Genomic DNA, 18,428 nt, shown 5'->3' with positions numbered 1-18,428 from the left:
GCTCTGACGTCTTAAATATATACTAAAACAAATTGTTGCACTTCTGAAATGATAAATATGCAGCAGTAGAAGAATAAAGGTTTTCTTGCTATATAAGTTATGTACCGTACATACATTTCAGCTATGTTTTCAGCCTGAATGCAGTGATATAATGCAGTTATTGCAAACTTGTTCCGGCAGCAGAAGGATGAAAAAGTAACCTCAGAAATGGTCGCCCAACCAGGGAGAGAGGTGGGTCTGGGAGAGGAGGTGTCACCAGAAATGGGACTGGATAAGTAGCTGAGAAGTTCTCAGCTGTTTGGTATTTTACATGGTCTGGTGACATGGAGAGTTGTCTCTGAAGTCACCCTTTACACATTCAGTATGAGTGAGCAGCCGATGTTCCTAGGGCCCGAGATCGTGGATAAGTATTTAGTCTATTCGACTTTGATCCCTTTGCTGGAGAAAGCTCTGATTAATTATTCTAGTGGAAAGGAAGGCGGCGTTGTGCAACCCATCCGGACCATTGTGCCTGTGGCAAAGCACAGAGGGTAAGCATATTCTTATAACAAGTTTTATAAAATACTTTTATGGGTATGTGTAACATTATTCATTTGTTATGGTTTGCATATATAGCGCCATCATAGTGCACAGCCCCTTACAGACATCATCATTATTAGTGGAGTCCAGTAAAGCTTCTCGTCAGAGCAGTATGTCCTGCGCCGTGTCTCCGTTATTCCTCCTACTGTAGAAGTATATCGTTATCTGACTTTTACCAGTGTCCTTGCCACAAATATATGTTCCTACACCGCTTGATATTGTCTGCACTGTGTAAGGACACCCGTATTAACCAGGGGAATGTTAGCACCCATTGGTCAATGTGTCCATTACATTTCCATGATGAATAATAAAAGGCATGATGTAACGTAAAGTTCTAAGAAAAGATGCCTCATACTCATGTCAGGCGAGTCGTCAGGTCCTGTTTTACCCCCGTTTCCACTTACATTCAACATGAAATATTCAGAAAATCATTTACTGAATTTAGTTACATAATGATTTTTCCACCATTCATGTCTAAAGCTAAATTCAGCATTTCTGGCGACAGAAAGCAGTGAATTGTGGCAGTAATTAATCAGAATGTGTGGACTGCAAGCACTGGACACCCTTTCATTGATCCCTTTCATTGATTTCTTTATATTGCTCATTAGCTTGCTTAATGCAAATTTAGAGTTTTATTGGTTTCATAAATCAGAGGTACAAGTGAAGATCAGTAGCCACAGGTACCATTTTACCGTGCAGTAGCCACAGGTACCATTTTACCGTGCAGTAGCCACAGGTAACATTTTACCGTGCAGTAGCCACAGGTAACATTTTACCGTGCAGTAGCCACAGGTAACATATTACCGTGCAGTAGCCACAGGTAACATTTTACCGTGCAGTAGCCACAGGTAACATTTTACCGTGCAGTAGCCACAGGTAACATTTTACCGTGCAGTAGCCACAGGTAACATTTTACCGTGCAGTAGCCACAGGTAACATTTTACCGTGCAGTAGCCACAGGTAACATTTTACCGTGCAGTAGCCACAGGTAACATTTTACCGTGCAGTAGCCACAGGTAACATTTTACCGTGCAGTAGCCACAGGTAACATTTTACCGTGCAGTAGCCACAGGTAACATTTTACCGTGCAGTAGCCACAGGTAACATTTTACCGTGCAGTAGCCACAGGTAACATTTTACCGTGCAGTAGCCACAGGTAACATTTTACTGTGCAGTAGCCACAGGTAACATTTTACCGTGCAGTAGCCACAGGTAACATTTTACCGTGCAGTAGCCACAGGTAACATTTTACTATGCAGTAGCCACAGGTAACATTTTACCATGCAGTAGCCACAGGTAACATTTTACTGTGCAGTAGCCACAGGTAACATTTTACCGTGCAGTAGCCACAGGTAACATTTTACCGTGCAGTAGCCACAGGTAACATTTTACCGTGCAGTAGCCACAGGTAACATTTCACCATGCAGTAGCCACAGGTAACATTTTACCATGCAGTAGCAACAAGTAACATTTTACTATGCAGTAGCCACAGGTAACATTGTATACTTGTAAGGGCTTGGAATGGACTGAATAACAGCATGAGCATGACAACTACCCCAGGTTAGTGAATGTGTATCCTTGAGCGGTTTAAAGCTAGAAAAGTAGCTGGCCACTCTGGTTTTGACACCACCTGCCGGTCTTAAGGGCAATAGATACACATGCTCAGTAATTGGGCACCTGGGGTTGGGCTTAACGTGAGATGCAGAGACCCTCAGATCTGGATATGGTGGTGAATCACTACAAACACCTAATCACCATCTTTGGACTGTGGTTTATTTGTACCTAGTGGAGAGTTGTGACTATGGAAATTGGGAGTGATTACTGCCTCTCCCTGACAACTACTAAAACCGGATGAAAACAGAGTCAAGTTCCCTGAGCTAACTTGTGACCCTTGGGTATGTAAAGAGGAATGTATTCTAAGTGGCTTACAGCAATTGATGGTGTCAGGCCTGCTGCCCTGCAACTGCCTGTGACGAATACGGTGTGTGGTCCAAATAGAAAAAGCGACTGCAGCCTGTAACATGTGGTGCTGTAGCCAGAGAAATAAGAAATTGACCCACTCTGATACTGCTTTATCCTAGGCCAATATTCACATACTTAATCTAAATCTTAGTGACCTGTAAGTTCTTTATCAAACTAGTTGGCAAATTTTCGAGGAATCGATTCTGTATCCCACATACGATATACAGAAAGACAACTCTGACCATAGTTCATTCTCTTGATCAGTCAGTAACCTTTGAAGTCCTACAAGATGTAGAGATGGGGAAATTGCTTCAAGAGAACCATAACCATGTTCTGTCAAGCAGCACTTACTTCCACGTTTAGGAGAAACTGAAGTTTAGATTTCTTAAAATTATATATGTGTCTAATAAAACGTAGCCCTTTAGAGATTGTACCTTGAATCCAAAAACTACAAATGCACCCGCTGATTCTGGTTCTCGATGCAACTGGTAAAGTAAAGGGAAGGTGCAATTAAAAAAATAAACAATTGAAAAAAATGGAATGTTAAGTATTAATGCTTTCATTTTTTTATATTATCATTTGTTTTTCATTAAGTAAAATATTAAAAATGGTTTAAAAGAGTTGACATTTTCCACTTTTAAACACTAGGGGGAGCAGCTGCTGAAATATGCCATGAAAGCCTAGCATAGTGCTAGCTCACATTACGACTGCAGTAAATGTGGGTTGGATCTGCTCACATGGGTGTGACCTCACTCCTCTCCTACCCTTCTGGGTGTTTGTTTACTTCATCCATTACATTACTCTTTCCATAGAAGTGGACAGAGTGGGGTCACACATTACCCAACTGATCCCATAGACATCCACAGAGCAGGGTCACACATTTCTAAGAGAGCAGTAGTATAATATGTAAACCATGCTCCATCCACTTCTATAGCAGAAGTGGTAAGATAATGGGCACCACACAGTAGGCTGGCCCCACAGAGTCCACCACACAGTAGGCTGTCCCCACACAGTGCACCTTACACAGTAGGCTGGCCCCACACAATGCACCTTACACAGTAGGCTGGCCCCGCACAGTGCACCACACAGTAGGCTGGCCCCGCACAGTGCACCACACAGTATGCTGGCCCCACATAGTGCACCACACAGTAGGATGGCCCCACATAGTGCACCACACAGTAGGATGGCCCCACATAGTGCACCACACAGTAGGATGGCCCCACATAGTGCACCACACAGTAGGATGGCCCCACATAGTGCACCACACAGTAGGCTGGCCCCGCATAGTGCACCACACAGTAGGCTGGCCCCGCATAGTGCACCACACAGTAGGCTGGCCCCGCATAGTGCACCACACAGTAGGCTGGCCCCGCATAGTGCACCACACAGTAGGCTGGCCCCGCATAGTGCACCACACAGTAGGCTGGCCCCGCATAGTGCACCACACAGTAGGCTGGCCCCGCATAGTGCACCACACAGTAGGCTGGCCCCGCATAGTGCACCACACAGTAGGCTGGCCCCGCATAGTGCACCACACAGTAGGCTGGCCCCGCATAGTGCACCACACAGTAGGCTGACCCCGCATAGTGCACCACACAGTAGGATGGCCCCACATAGTGCACCACACAGTAGGATGGCCCCACATAGTGCACCACACAGTAGGATGGCCCCACATAGTGCACCACACAGTAGGCTGGCCCCGCATAGTGCACCACACAGTAGGCTGGCCCCGCATAGTGCACCACACAGTAGGCTGACCCCGCATAGTGCACCACACAGTAGGATGGCCCCACATAGTGCACCACACAGTAGGATGGCCCCACATAGTGCACCACACAGTAGGATGGCCCCACATAGTGCACCACACAGTAGGCTGGCCCCGCATAGTGCACCACACAGTAGGCTGGCCCCGCATAGTGCACCACACAGTAGGCTGGCCCCGCATAGTGCACCACACAGTAGGCTGGCCCCGCATAGTGCACCACACAGTAGGCTGGCCCCGCATAGTGCGCCACACAGTAGGCTGGCCCCGCATAGTGCGCCACACAGTAGGCTGGCCCCGCATAGTGCGCCACACAGTAGGATGGCCCCACATAGTGCGCCACACAGTAGGCTGGCCCCGCATAGTGCGCCACACAGTAGGATGGCCCCACATAGTGCACCACACAGTAGGCTGGCCCCGCATAGTGCACCACACAGTAGGCTGGCCCCACATAGTGCACCACACAGTACGCTGGCCCCACATAGTGCACCACACAGTACGCTGGCCCCACATAGTGCTCCACAGTATAATGACCCCACAGAGTCACTTAACAGTGACTGCAGACTCATATTTGCAGGGGCTGCCACATTTTAATTGGGTAAATGCTGTTATACACCAGCAAATGGCAGATTCCAGTGGTTGGGTAAATAATAAAAAAAAACTTGTTAAAACAGTGAATTTAGTTCTGAAATAAAAATAATTGATCAGTTATCATCAATACAAATATAAAAATCATGGCAACTTCCCTTTAAATACTTTAGACACTTGTTTTAAAGACCTTATCTTAGTTCCTTTAGGAAATAAATAATTGTTTATTCTTGATTAAACTTTGGAACATCTCTACCTGGACATGCTTAAGCGCCAGCTACCTCCTTTCACCAGGCTGCACTGTATTCACTGTGATGGTGGAGCTGGTATGTTATGGCCACAGCCTCTGGAATATGCAAGAGCTGCAAAGCCAACGATATTAATGTGGCTGGGATTTGTGGTGCTGTCCAGTCAAGCAGAATGGATGGGTGTGTGCTGTCCTGCAGCTCAGCAAGAGTAATCAGCTCTATGCGTTGCCCAATTGTGCAGCACCACACGCTATTGAAACTCCCTGTAGTTACCAGAGTTTTCCTCCAATATTTCTGTTGAGATCCATTCCTGACCTTGTCTGATCTGTTATCCCTCCTGACTTTGACTTCAGCCTGTCTGCCTTTGTTTTTAGAGAAAACACCACAGAAAAAAACAGGCAAAGGTGCTTACCTGTCCAGGCCTCAAATCAAATGCACTATCCTGGTGCAGCAGGCCCAAGGAAAGATAGCGACTACACAGGGGCGGTAATACCAAATGAGACAGCCAGCCTGCAATCAGGGATTGGCCGCTTGGCACACCACTGCAAACAAACAATCTGCAGCACTGTTCACACAGAGAATGCAAAGCTACCCAGTGCTAACTGTAATGCGTCCCGTGTGAACAGAGGCCACAACTTACAAAGCCATAAGGGCCCAACTGCACCTCAAAAAGTAAAAAAAAAAAAAAAAAGGTATGTAAGGTATTAGTTAATATTATGGCCACAATACGTAAGCTGGCAACCCACGTCACGGGTACTCAAGCTTGCCAGTCCTACTCTAACAGCAAAAGCCACAACAGGAGGAGAAAAGGAGGAAAAAACACCACAGAAAAAACAGACAAAGGTCCTGTCCAGGCCTCAAATTTTTTTTTAATATTATTATTTTTTTTTTACTTTTTGAGGTGCAGTTGGGCCCTGATGGCTTTGTAAGTTGTGGCCTCTGTTCACACAGGACGCATTACAGTTAGCACTGGGCAGCCCGCCACATGGCTATACTAATAGGCTATAATCCAGATGCAGTGTGAACACTGCTGCAGATTATTTAGGCTGCTTTCACACATCAGTTTTTTGCCATCAGTCACAATTCGCCAAATTTTGAAAAAAAAAAACGACTAGCTGATCCGGCTAATTGGATCCTGAAAAAAAATCGGAGCATGCTCAATTTAAAAACCAGAATCTGTTGCTGGATTGTCATTTGACGGATCCGGCGCCATAGGCTTCCATTCTAGCAAACGCCGGACTGCGCTGTATCCGTCACTGTCCGTTTTTTCGACGGACACAAAAAACTTTACTTTGTCAGTCAAAAAAAACGGATCTGGCGGCATCAATCGCCGGATCCGTTTTTTTTTCAAAAAACAACGGATTGCGACTGATACAAAAAAACTGATGTGTGAAAACAGCCTTAGGCTACTTTCACACATCCGTCCCGCACCGTCAGGCATAATCCGGCGGCGGAACGGATTGCTGGATATGGCGCAATTAGTGTAAAAACTGATGTGCTGGATCAACTTTTCTTCCGGATACGGATAAAGATATAATGTTAAAAATAATAAACAAAAATAAATCGTGATATTCTCACCTTCCGGTGGCTTACAAATGCTGAGGTAAAAAACTGACCAAATACTGATAGTGTGACGGCAGCCTTAGACTAGTCCTCCGACTTAAGCTATGTGCACACGTTCAGGATTTCTTGCAGAAATTTCCTGAGCAAAACTGGACATTTTCTGCAAGAAATCCGCATGCGTTTTTTTTTGCGCGTTTTTTATCGCGTTTTTGGTGCGGATTTTTCCGGAGGTTCCCAATGCAATAATATAGTGGGAAATCCGTAAAAAATCCGCATAATTAATGAACATGCTGCGTTTTTTACCGCGATGCGGTAAAAAAACGCATCATGTGCACAAAAATTGCGGAATGCATTCTGAATGATGGGATGCACAATGTATCCGTTTTTATGGCATTTTTATAGCGAAAAAACGCAAAAAATCTGCAACATGTGCACACAGCCTAATGATTACTCCATGCAAACAACCCAGGCAGGTGCGTTTTAAGTCCAGTTCCCTGTATAAGGCCGGTTTCACATGTCAGTGGCTCCGGTACGTGAGGTGACAGTTTTCTCACGTACCGGAGACACTGACACACGTAGACACATTAAAATCAATGTGTCTCTGCACATGTCAGTGTGTTTTCGCGGACGGTGTGTCCGCGTGCAAAACACGGAGACATGTCAGTGTTCGTGGGAGCACACGGACCCATTAAAGTCAATGGGTCCGTGTAAAACACGGACCGCACACGGATGCTGTCCGTGTGCAGTCCGTGTGCCGTGCAGGAGACAGCGCTACAGTAAGCACTGTCCCCCCAGCATGGTGCTGAAGCTGCCATTCATTTCTTCTCTCCAGCAGCGTTCGCTGGAGAGAAGAAATGAAAAATCATTGTATTTTGTTTTTTTTGCGGTAGAAATAAAGATCTTTGTTCCCCCCCCTCCCACCCCCTGTGCTCCCGACCGCTGGAAAGAAAATACTCCACCATGGGACGTGGAGCCGCATATTCATGACTGTAATGGGCGGCACCACGTGACCGCTCATACAGGAGAAGCTGCGGCGCGGAGAGGAAGCTTCGAGGGAGCCGGGTGAGTATTTTCTTTCCAGCGGTCGGGCGCACAGGGGTTGGGAGGGGCTGGGAAACAAAGATCTTTATTTCTACTGCAAAAAAACCAAAATACAATGATTTTTCATTTCTTCTCTCCAGTGAACGCTGCTGGAGAGAAGAAATGAATGGCGGCTTCAGCACCCAAAGCAGGGGACAGCGCTTACTGTAGCGCTGTCTCCTGCACGGTCCGTGTGGTACCCGGGCGGCACACGGCTGCCGCACGTGTGCCACACTGATGTGCCACGTGAGCTCACGGACACACGGACACGGATAATTCCGGTACCGAATTTTCCGGTACCGGAATTATCTGGACGTGTGGGACAGGCCTAATGGATTGACAGGTGGAGGCTGTGGTTCTTCTTGGACCTGCTCAATGGAGTGGCTGCTGCCAAGTCTTTAGGCATTTGACAGACGCTGCAAATTTATAGCACAAAGTCATCATGTGGCATTATTTTGGAAGCTTCTACTGGTCCAAGGCTTTCTGAGACTTACCCTACTACATAGGTGCAAAATGATTTATTGCTGTGACTCGGATGAGTCTCGCACGGCAATACCCGGCACTCAGGAGCGGAGCGTGCGGCTGTATGTGTTCCTATGCGGTCGCATGCTCCGATCTGAGTGCTGGCAGTATCGCCGGGTATTGCCATGCGAGACTCATCCGAGTCTCGCGCAAGTGAGTATGAGCCCTTAAAGGGAGTGTGGCAGATGCAAATTAAATTTTAAAGTAACAACTTATCCTTAAAGGGGACTTGGCCTCTATGAAACCTACTCCTTTTATTTCCTACTCTCTCCTGTTGCTTAAGCCTCTTCGCTTTATGTAGCGAGTGATGCCAGGATACAGAAAAGATGGCTGTGTGTGAACGCACACTTGCATGAATGCTCTTTTTCAAATGACAATAAAAGGGGGGACTGTAACTCTTGCTTTAACCAATGGAATCAGTTGCTGTGGGATCTCTGATCCTTTTCGCCACTACCCACAAAGAGTTAAAAGGAGATATCTACAGCCAGCTTTAAGTGTGGCCAAATTAACCCCCCCCCGGCCTAAGTGCAACTACGACTATTGCAGCCCCCTATAGGCCCTGATTGCGCTCATCATACCCTACAATCTCGCGATTATCAACTACTTGGCTAAAACATTTAGTTGGCTGAGCAAAATTATTATTTATGTATTTTTATTTATTCTATTAAAATCCCATTCATAGACCTTTTTGTATCAGCTGCATATACTCATTTATCTGCAAAATAAACTTTTAAGTGTATGATAATAATAATAATTAATTGGAGAAGTTTATCCCATCCTAACAGATAACGTACTGAGATTTTTTTTTTTTTTAATCCCATCCTAAGCATAATATGATCTTAGTTTCTTAGGGGTGATGCCGGCTTATAGCGCAGAGGACGACGCCTTAACAACAAAGTTGGTGACATTCTATGAAACTAAGACATCGTCTGACATTCCCTCGCATCAAGCAACTGTCCTTTTATTTGAGCCATCTGACGGGACCCTCAAAGCTGTAAGTACGATGCTCCATTGATGTCCAACTGTTCCTGGTTTATAGGAACATTGAGAGTTGGTTCAGTCTCCAGCAGGGGGCACCAAAGCTCTTTATGCTCCTCTGTCTCTAGTGTAGATAGGATGGATGTGAAATGGTTAATATTTGCTGCATTAAATGTTCTCTCTAGGTTTTGTTTTTTTCAGATAAATTATGGCATTTTAACAGTAATTTATAGGGTAACCGATAAAGCACTTTAGTTACAAGTCCCAGATGTGCTGGAACTATGTGGAAGTTGTGCAATATCTTTCTTTAAATATTGTTTAACTTTAAAAACTATTCCATATGTTACCATGTCTATGCTTATGGGAAACCATCTGCAGAAACTAATGTCAAGATTATCTAGATTACAAATCGCATTTTCAATTATCATATTAGCAAACTCTGAGTTAAGGAGATGTCTACTTTGGGATCATTTATTATTATTATTATTATTATTATTATTATTATTATTATTAGGGAATATGTGACCAGGATTTTGCTACCTCATCTGAGAGCAACATAAAGTAGAAAAAGAGACGCTGATTCCAGTGATGTATCACTTAGTAGACTGGGTGCAGCAGTTGTGACACAATTAGCGTTTTTAAATGTAGCATGTAGCAGAGCTGAGAAAGCTAACCCTGCCCACACCACAGCTTATTGTGTACACCATATAAACAGTAAGCTGCCTATCAGAGGTAGGGGGCGTGGTCGGGCCAGGAGGCACCCACCTGGGCAGCGATAATCTCCAGCTGATAAAACACTCATTGCATTGAAACAGCACACAGCCTAATAAGTGATACATCGCTGAAATGAGGATCTCAGCCCCCTACTTCATGTTACCATTAGATTACATAGCAGAAACCTGCTGACAGATACCCTTTAAACGCCTTAGGGCTATAAATCGTGTTCCCAAATGGGTTATATTAAAATGCTTGTACGTTTTGCCTTTTATAGCCTGTTTTACACTATCTATCGCTGGCTGCAGAATGAGTTAACTGAGTGTCCATCAATGAGCTCACTCTTTTACCTGTCTTTTTGTGAACTCCTCTCAGCTGACTTATGATCACAGAGGACATCTAACATGAATGCGAAGAAAAATAACATTATATTAAAATTTCGGAAAACCCCAATAAATGACAGCAGGAGGGGATTTTGGTCTAGAATTGGTGGCAAAAAAATAGACATTGCAAAATTATGTCAAGCCCTATAACTTGCAAGTTATAGTAATTCTACTGTGCATGTATATTATCAAACTTCTTTGCTTGTTTTTTTTTTTTCAAACTGAAGCTTTCATTTGTGTGTATGAAAATATATTTGTGTGTATATGTACAGTGTATGTGTGTGTATATATATATATATATATATATATATATATATATATATATATATATATATATATATATATTACATATATATATATATATATATATATATATATATATATATATATTACATATATATATATATATATATATATATATTACATATATATTACTTATATGTATATATATATATGTATATATATATATATATATATATATATATACACAATTCATCTGTGACAGATATATATATATCAAGTAGTGATAGGAGCCGTCACAGCTAAGCGAGTGTTGACAGGTTAAGTATAAGGTGGATTCACAATACAAACTGCACAGTTTATTAATCCCTTTAACACTTGGCAATTTTTCATGTTTTTTGCCCTTTGCTTTTTTTATATTTCCGCAGACATCGCTGTATGAGGGTTTACTTTTGCAGTACGAGTTGTAGTTTTCAATGACATTATTTTAATGTACAATTCCATACAATAAAAAAACTCTTAACTGCAATGAAATGGAGAACACAATTGTACTTTTGTTTTTTGCTTTTTTTTTTTCTTTTTGCAGCATTTATTGTACAGTAAAAATGACCTAACAACATCTCAGTGGCAATTCTGATTGTTATGTCGGTGAGTTTTCTCCCACGAACTTCTCTCTTCTGGCCCTTTAGCAATTCTTTGATAGGATTAAGGTCAAGACTTTCGCAACTTCAATTTTATTTTTTAAGCAAATTGATTGACAGTCAGCCGTGCACTGATAAGTCGTAAAACGAAAACCTGGAAAAAAAAAATAGCGGAATTGCATTTTTTTTTTTTCATACTGTCAGTGCAACTGGAATTTCCCCATTTTTTAATGCATTTTATGGCAAAATGGATGGTGTCACTCAAAACTACAACTCATCCCGCAAATGGCCCTTTAATTTCAGGGTGTCATGGTGTATTATGTTAGCTGCTAAAACACTTTATTTTCAGTCTGCTATCATTATCTATTATTGCTGTTTTCATTGTAATGTCCGCGCTGTCTCCGTGATTTACTTACAAACTTATTTCTCTATTTTTCTTTCGTCATGTCACTTTTGGTTCTAGGTAATCGATGGTAAAGTCATTACAGATAAGAGAACTGCTGCCGTTTCAGCCATTGCGACAAAGGTGAGAGCACAATTTAGTGAAGAATTGAAAAATCTTAATTAATGATCACAAGTTGTGGGGAGTGGTAGCCTCACACCACCGTATTTTCTCCAAGAGAATCGGGCCGTTAATACTGTTCTACAGCTAAATTGATTCAGAGATAAAAATATTTGAACTGAACTAATTTTGTGGTGCTGAAAACGAATATGATGCCTAAATTTACTGATTGGCTCTAATTTTCAAGATCCAGAGGAGGTTGTAATTACTTATGACACCTTTTATGAAGGCTTATAGAAAAATTGCATCTTTATTATCTTATCATTATTGCATTGTTAGTAGCTTGTCTATTACATCATCTATTTACCGTATTTTTTGGACTATAAGACACACTTTTTTCCCAAAATTTTTTTTGGGGAAAATGGGGGTGCTTCTTAAAGTCGGTATATAATTAAAAATACTGTGGCGGCAGTAGGAGTCGGGCGATTCTGCGGCAGTCCCAGTCCGATGATCACACTCCCTTCCCAGGCTGGTGCGGCAGGTTCGGCGGTGGTGCATTGTGGTGCAGGGGGCTCCGCCGGCATTTTGTGAAAGCCCCGGAGGCCTTCGCACATCCATTGTTGCGATGCGGTGGCCTCCGGGAAAATGACCGCCAGGGGCGGTGCATGCTCAGATTGAGATCTCGTCCCGAGATCTCGGGATGAATTCTCATTGCCGAGATCTCAATCTCCTCCGGCGGCCATTTTCCCAGAGGCCACCGCATCGCAGCAATGGATGTGCGAAGGCCTCCAGGCAGTCACAAAATTCTGGCAGAGCCCCCCGCACCACAAAGCACCACTGCCGCACCAGCCTGGGATGGGATTTCCCGGAGGCCACCGCACCTGCCGCACAAGCCTGGGACCACTGAACACCCCCTGTGACCACGCTCCACCAGCGCTAAAAATCCCCCCCCCCCCCAGTAATCTGAATTCGGACTGTAAGACGAACCCCCATTTGACATATTAATTTTTTTTCTCCCCCAGAAAATTTGAGGTGCGTCTTATGGTCCGGTGCGTCTTATAGTCCACAAAATAGTAGTCTATTGAGCCTTGAGTGTTCTATCATCTTAGGGCGACCAATCAAAAAATGCCATCTTAGATTACCATGGACACAGACAATGGAGAAATTAAGTTCTCCATCTTCTTCATACCTGTGCTGCAATTCTCTCAAGCAAAAGAATTGTATTACATTAAGATGACAAAGCAGCTCAAGGTGCAACAGAATTTGCCCATGTATTCAGTGAAATGCTTATCCGTTGGAGGTAGGGAATATGAAAGGGACATGGAAACTAGTGGCTGACCCCTTTAAATTAAAAACCTGAATTTAGTGATTAAGACATGTCCCAATAGTTTTGTCCATATAGTTTGGATATAGACAATATATTCATAATGGCAGTATTTAGCCTTTACTGTGATCTTTTTCTTTTCCAGCTGCTGAAACCCTCACCTGCTGAAGTGCTCTGCATTCTGGGCTCCGGAGCCCAGGCGCACAGTCATTACCAAGCCTTCACACAGCAGTTTTTATTCAAAGAGGTAAATAAGAGCCGTGATTATAACAACAAGAGGAACCGATGCTCTTGCATTGGGTGAAATCAGAATTGCTCTCAACAATGTGAAGGAGACCATTAGATTTGTCATTTCTTTTACAGTCAGGGATTCAATAAAACAAAATGCGGAGAAGGTTCTAAAGCCATAATAGGTTTTCATTTTCATAGCCGAATCCAAATACTACCTCGAATGAAGTCAAACGAGAAGCTGGAGGGGAGCAATGGGTTTATACTTGTGCAAGTAGCGACTGGCAGAGGGCAAAATGTTTAAAGGGAGGCCATTCTGACAGTATAAACTGCACACAATCTTGTATAGGATGGAGCTATAAAAATTGCATGTTTTCTGTTCTAATTGCCACCTTCATTCTGCCAAAAAGGAAGTTTATTTAAATATGTTAATTAGGCAGCTCGGTGCACCCTTGGTGTGGCCAAGAGAGGCTCAGTGCACCAATCCGCCCACTGGTTTTGCATGCCCACCACCTTTACCTACTTTGCCTGCGGTGAGCTCTGTCTGCAGAGGAAGCTCAAGGAAGCCACTACCAGTGAGGGAGGTGGAGACATGCAAACCAATGGGAGGAGCCGTACACTGAGCCTCTCGGCCACACCAAGGGTGCACCGAGCACACTAATTAGCATATTTAATTAAACTTCAGTTTTTGCAGAATGGAAGCAATTACAATAATAACGCCCTGTTCATATGTAGAGTAAACACTATTTTCTTTACCAAACTACGTCATAACAATCTTCTGTTATTATTGCATTTTTGTTATTTTTATCCATTTTCCCCCCTTTGGTGCAGATTAGAAGCACTTTTTTTTAATAGTACAGAAAGCTTTTATACTGCACTTAAAAACGCAACCTTGTGTTGTTGTTTTTTTCCCTAAATGTGAACACGGCCTGAGAGCGTGATTTTTTTTTGTATTATTTGTTATAGGGGCTATATCTCCTAAAAGATCATGTGCTTAGTTTACACTGTCAGTTTGAACTGACTGACTCCCTTTAAGGGCTGTCCCACACGTCCAGATAATTCCGGTACCAGAAAAAATCGGTACCGGAGTTATCCGTGTCCGTGTGCCCTTGAGCTCACGTAGGCCATACGTGCGGCACACGTGTGCCGCCCGTGTGCCGAGTGGGTACCACACGGAGCGTGTGGTACCCACGCGTGTGGTACACTGTATCGTGCTGAAGCCGCGATTCATATCTTCTGTGCAGCAGCGTTTGCTGCATAGAAGATATGAATAATAGTGTTTAAAAGAAAGATCTATCTGTCCGCCGCCCTCCCACCCCCTGTGCGCCCCCCCCCGCTGTTCTGAAAATACTCACCCGCGTCCCTCGTTGGCTGTCGCTGCTTCCTGGTCTGGCCCCATCTTCTCCTGTATGCGGTCACGTGGGGCCGCTCATTTACAGTCATGAATAGGCGGCTCCACCCCTATGGGAGGTGGAGCCACATATTCATGACTCTAATCTGCGGCCCCACGTGACCGCATACAGTAGAAGGGGCGGCCAGACCAGGAAGCATCGACAGCCAACGAGGGACGCGGGTGAGTATTTTCAGAACAGCGGGGGGGGCGCACAGGGGGTGGGAGGGCGGCGGACAGATAGATCTTTCTTTTAAACACTATTATTCATATCTTCTATGCAGCAAACGCTGCTGCAGGGAAGATATGAATCGTGGCTTCAGCACCAGTGGGGGGGACAGCGCTTACTGTAGCGCTGTCTCCTGCACGCCACACGGACTGCACACGGAGAAGGTCCGTGTGTGGTCAGTGTTTTACACGGACCCATTGACTTTAATGGGTCCGTGTAATACATGCGCTCCCACGAACACTGACATGTCTCCGTGTTTGGCACACGGAGACACAGTCCGCAAAAAATCAATGACATCTGCACAGATGCATTGATTTTTATGGGTCTACGTGTGTCAGTGGCTGCGGTACGTGAGGAAACTGTCACCTCATTTACCGGAGCCACTGACGTGTGAAACCGACCTAAGGCATTTTGGTGGGCTACACTGGTAGCATAATTCAGAGCATGGTTGTGGTTTTTTTTCCTATTTTATCCCTTTAAGGACCAATTATTTTTTTTTTTTCCACAAGCCATAACTACCGGTATTTTATTTTTCCGCAGACAGTGCCACATGAGGGCTTGTTTTTTGTTTTGTAGTTTTGAATGACACTGCTTATTTTATCATATAATGTACTAAAAAAAACAGAAAAAAAAACAGAAAAAGAAACAATGGTCATGAAATGGCAAAAAAAAATATAAGTGTGTGTGTGTGTATATATATATATATATAAATAAATATATAAATAATTTTTTTCTTGTATTAGTCTAAAATACAAAGTAAATGTGTCCTCTTTAACGTTAGCCCCTGTAGAGATCATTTCATCTTCATCTTGCTTACTTGTTCACATTAACAGTAATTTTTAACAGAGGTGCCCAAACTTTTACATTCCAATGTAATAGGAGGCTGTTGACAAAATGTTACAAAAGAGAAGTCAAGAGATTTGAAGTTGTGCAGCCCGCCTACGCTATTCACATATCACACCCCCTATTCAAAGTGAATCAGATCATTAATACTACGCAATATACGTATATATTTTTTTCCTGAGTATGTAAGCAGTTCTAATATATTTTAGAATCCATGTACAGCACATTAAAAAAAATGCCCACGTTAGCTAGAAATAAAGCTTGACTTCCAACCACAGACATATAAATATTCATGAAGTGATTCAGACGTCATATAGAACATTGATGGCACTGAAACCTCTTGTGGTTTATGATCCCGTAGCCAGGATTTCTGAACCCACGTATTACCTTCTCCCTATTTTATTTCCATACTCCCCTCCTACATCGTGCATCAATGTGTCCAAGTAGGACAGTTATAAATGTCATTCGTACCTGTAGTCTTCCTCGTATTCACAATTAGCACTGACATCGTGACGGTAACATTTCAGCTTCCTTGACAAAATGCAGTAAAATTCTAAAACCGCTTAAGGATGATTTGATTCGGCTTACTTCCCACAAACTAATCTCCACAAGATAGAAGTGGCGCTTGTGACCCTGACGTTAAGAAAACGATGCGCACAACAGAAGAATAGCACCACAGTACAGGGAGTAAGCGAAGCGTAATAAGGGGACGTGCAGATGGCCGTTTTAATTGTACAAATGCTATCCATGGTATTGACAGATAACACTCGTACCCATGTTAGCAGTCGTACCCATGTTAGCAGTCGTACCCATGTTAGGCTGGTTTCACACTTGCGTTTTGATCCGCAGCGTTTTAGCGCTAAAAAACGCATGCGTTTTTTTCCCTATACTTAACATTAAAAACGCATGCGTTTTTTAGCATTGTTTTGACGCGTTTTCGGCAACGCATGCGTTTTTTGACGCGTGCGTTCATTTGCAGAAATGCAACCTGTAGTAATTTCTAGCGGCGTTTTTTTGCCGCAAAAAAACGCATGCGTTTATTCGCGGCAAAAAAATGCATTGCTGTCTATGTAAACGCATGCGTTTTTAAGCACATGCGTTTGCTTGCGTTAAAAACGCATGCGTTTTTATAGAAAAACACAAGAAAACACAAGAAAAACAAGAAAACCCTAACTCTAACCCTAACCCTAAACACAAGAAAAAACAAGAAAACCCTAACCCTACCCCTAACCCTAACCCTACCCCTAACCCTAACCCTGACAATCCACCCCCCACCATCAAGGTGATAAAGGGATCCAAACCCTAACCCTAACCCTACCCCTAACCCTATATGACAGTCCATACTCTACGAGTTTATATTTTTAGTACTCTATAGCAATACCGTATATCTTGGGGTGTCCACATTGAACAAAGCTTTTTATTAGAAGAATGTCCTGGTCACCAGGTCAACATAATAGCCAATTCCTATGGATCCCTAGGATCCCTAGGGTTAGGGTTAGGGTTAGGATCCCTTTATCAACTTGATGGTGGGGGGTGGCTTGTCAGGGTTAGGGTTAGGGGTAGGGTTAGGGTTTGGATCCCTTTATCACCTTGATGGTGGATGGTGGCTTGACAGGGTTAGGGTTTGGATCCCTTTATCACCTTGATGGTGGGGGGTGGCTTGTCAGGGTTAGGGTTAGGGGTAGGGTTAGGGTTTGGATCCCTTTATCACCTTGATGGTGGGGGGTAGCTTGTCAGGGTTTGGGTTAGGGTTTGGATCCCTTTATCACCTTGATGGTGGGGGGTGGCTTGTTAGGGTTAGGGTTAGGGTTTGGATCCCTTTATCACCTTGATGGTGGGGGGTGGCTTGTCAGGGTTAGGGGTAGGGTTAGGGTTTGGATCCCTTTATCACCTTGATGGTGGGGGGTGGCTTGTTAGGGTTAGGGTTAGGGTTTGGATCCCTTTATCACCTTGATGGTGGGGGGTGGCTTGTCAGGGTTAGGGGTAGGGTTAGGGTTTGGATCCCTTTATCACCTTGATGGTGGATGGTGGCTTGTCAGGGTTAGGGTTAGGGTTTGGATCCCTTTATCACCTTGATGGTGGGGGGTGGCTTGTCAGGGTTAGGGTTAGGGGTAGGGTTAGGGTTTGGATCCCTTTATCACCTTGATGGTGGATGGTGGCTTGACAGGGTTAGGGTTTGGATCCCTTTATCACCTTGATGGTGGGGGTAGCTTGTCAGGGTTTTGGGTTAGGGTTAGGGTTTGGATCCCTTTATCACCTTGATGGTGGGGGGTGGCTTGTCAGGGTTAGGGGTAGGGTTAGGGTTTGGATCCCTTTATCACCTTGATGGTGGATGGTGGCTTGTCAGGGTTAGGGTTAGGGTTAGGATCCCTTTATCACCTTGATGGTGGGGGGTGGCTTATCAGTGACCTGGTGACCAGGACATTCTAATAAAAAACTACCCCTAACCCTAACCCTAACCCTAACCCTATCCATAACCCTAACCCTAACCCTAGCTATTTCTATTTATAGTGGGTTTTCTAGTTGATTTTGATGATTGGCAGCTGTCGCACACTTCTCAGCATGCGTTTAAAAAACGCAAACGCATGAAAAAACGCATGTAAACGCGGCCAAACGCCGCGGTTTTTTTTCTGCATGCAAAAACGCATGCGT

The 18,428-nt window shown here is 43.8% G+C and overlaps 1 protein-coding gene across 1 annotated transcript in view; it reads left to right on the top strand.

Moving 5' to 3' along the window:
- The first annotated feature begins 292 nt into the window (after positions 1 to 292).
- The window catches only part of CRYM (crystallin mu), a 40,811-nt gene continuing 22,675 nt past the window's right edge, over positions 293 to 18,428 (top strand). Inside the window, exons 1-4 of the mRNA XM_077274987.1 lie at positions 293 to 530; positions 9,148 to 9,298; positions 11,724 to 11,786; positions 13,232 to 13,333. Of these exons, the coding sequence (XP_077131102.1) occupies positions 364 to 530; positions 9,148 to 9,298; positions 11,724 to 11,786; positions 13,232 to 13,333 (483 nt within the window). The 5' untranslated portion in view covers positions 293 to 363. The remainder of the gene's footprint in view (positions 531 to 9,147; positions 9,299 to 11,723; positions 11,787 to 13,231; positions 13,334 to 18,428) is intronic.

This window comes from Ranitomeya variabilis, chromosome 7 (assembly GCF_051348905.1).
Source record: "Ranitomeya variabilis isolate aRanVar5 chromosome 7, aRanVar5.hap1, whole genome shotgun sequence".
NCBI lineage: Eukaryota > Metazoa > Chordata > Amphibia > Anura > Dendrobatidae > Ranitomeya > Ranitomeya variabilis.
Note: the sequence above shows the minus strand (reverse complement) of the source record. Positions and strands in the feature narration are given on the sequence as shown.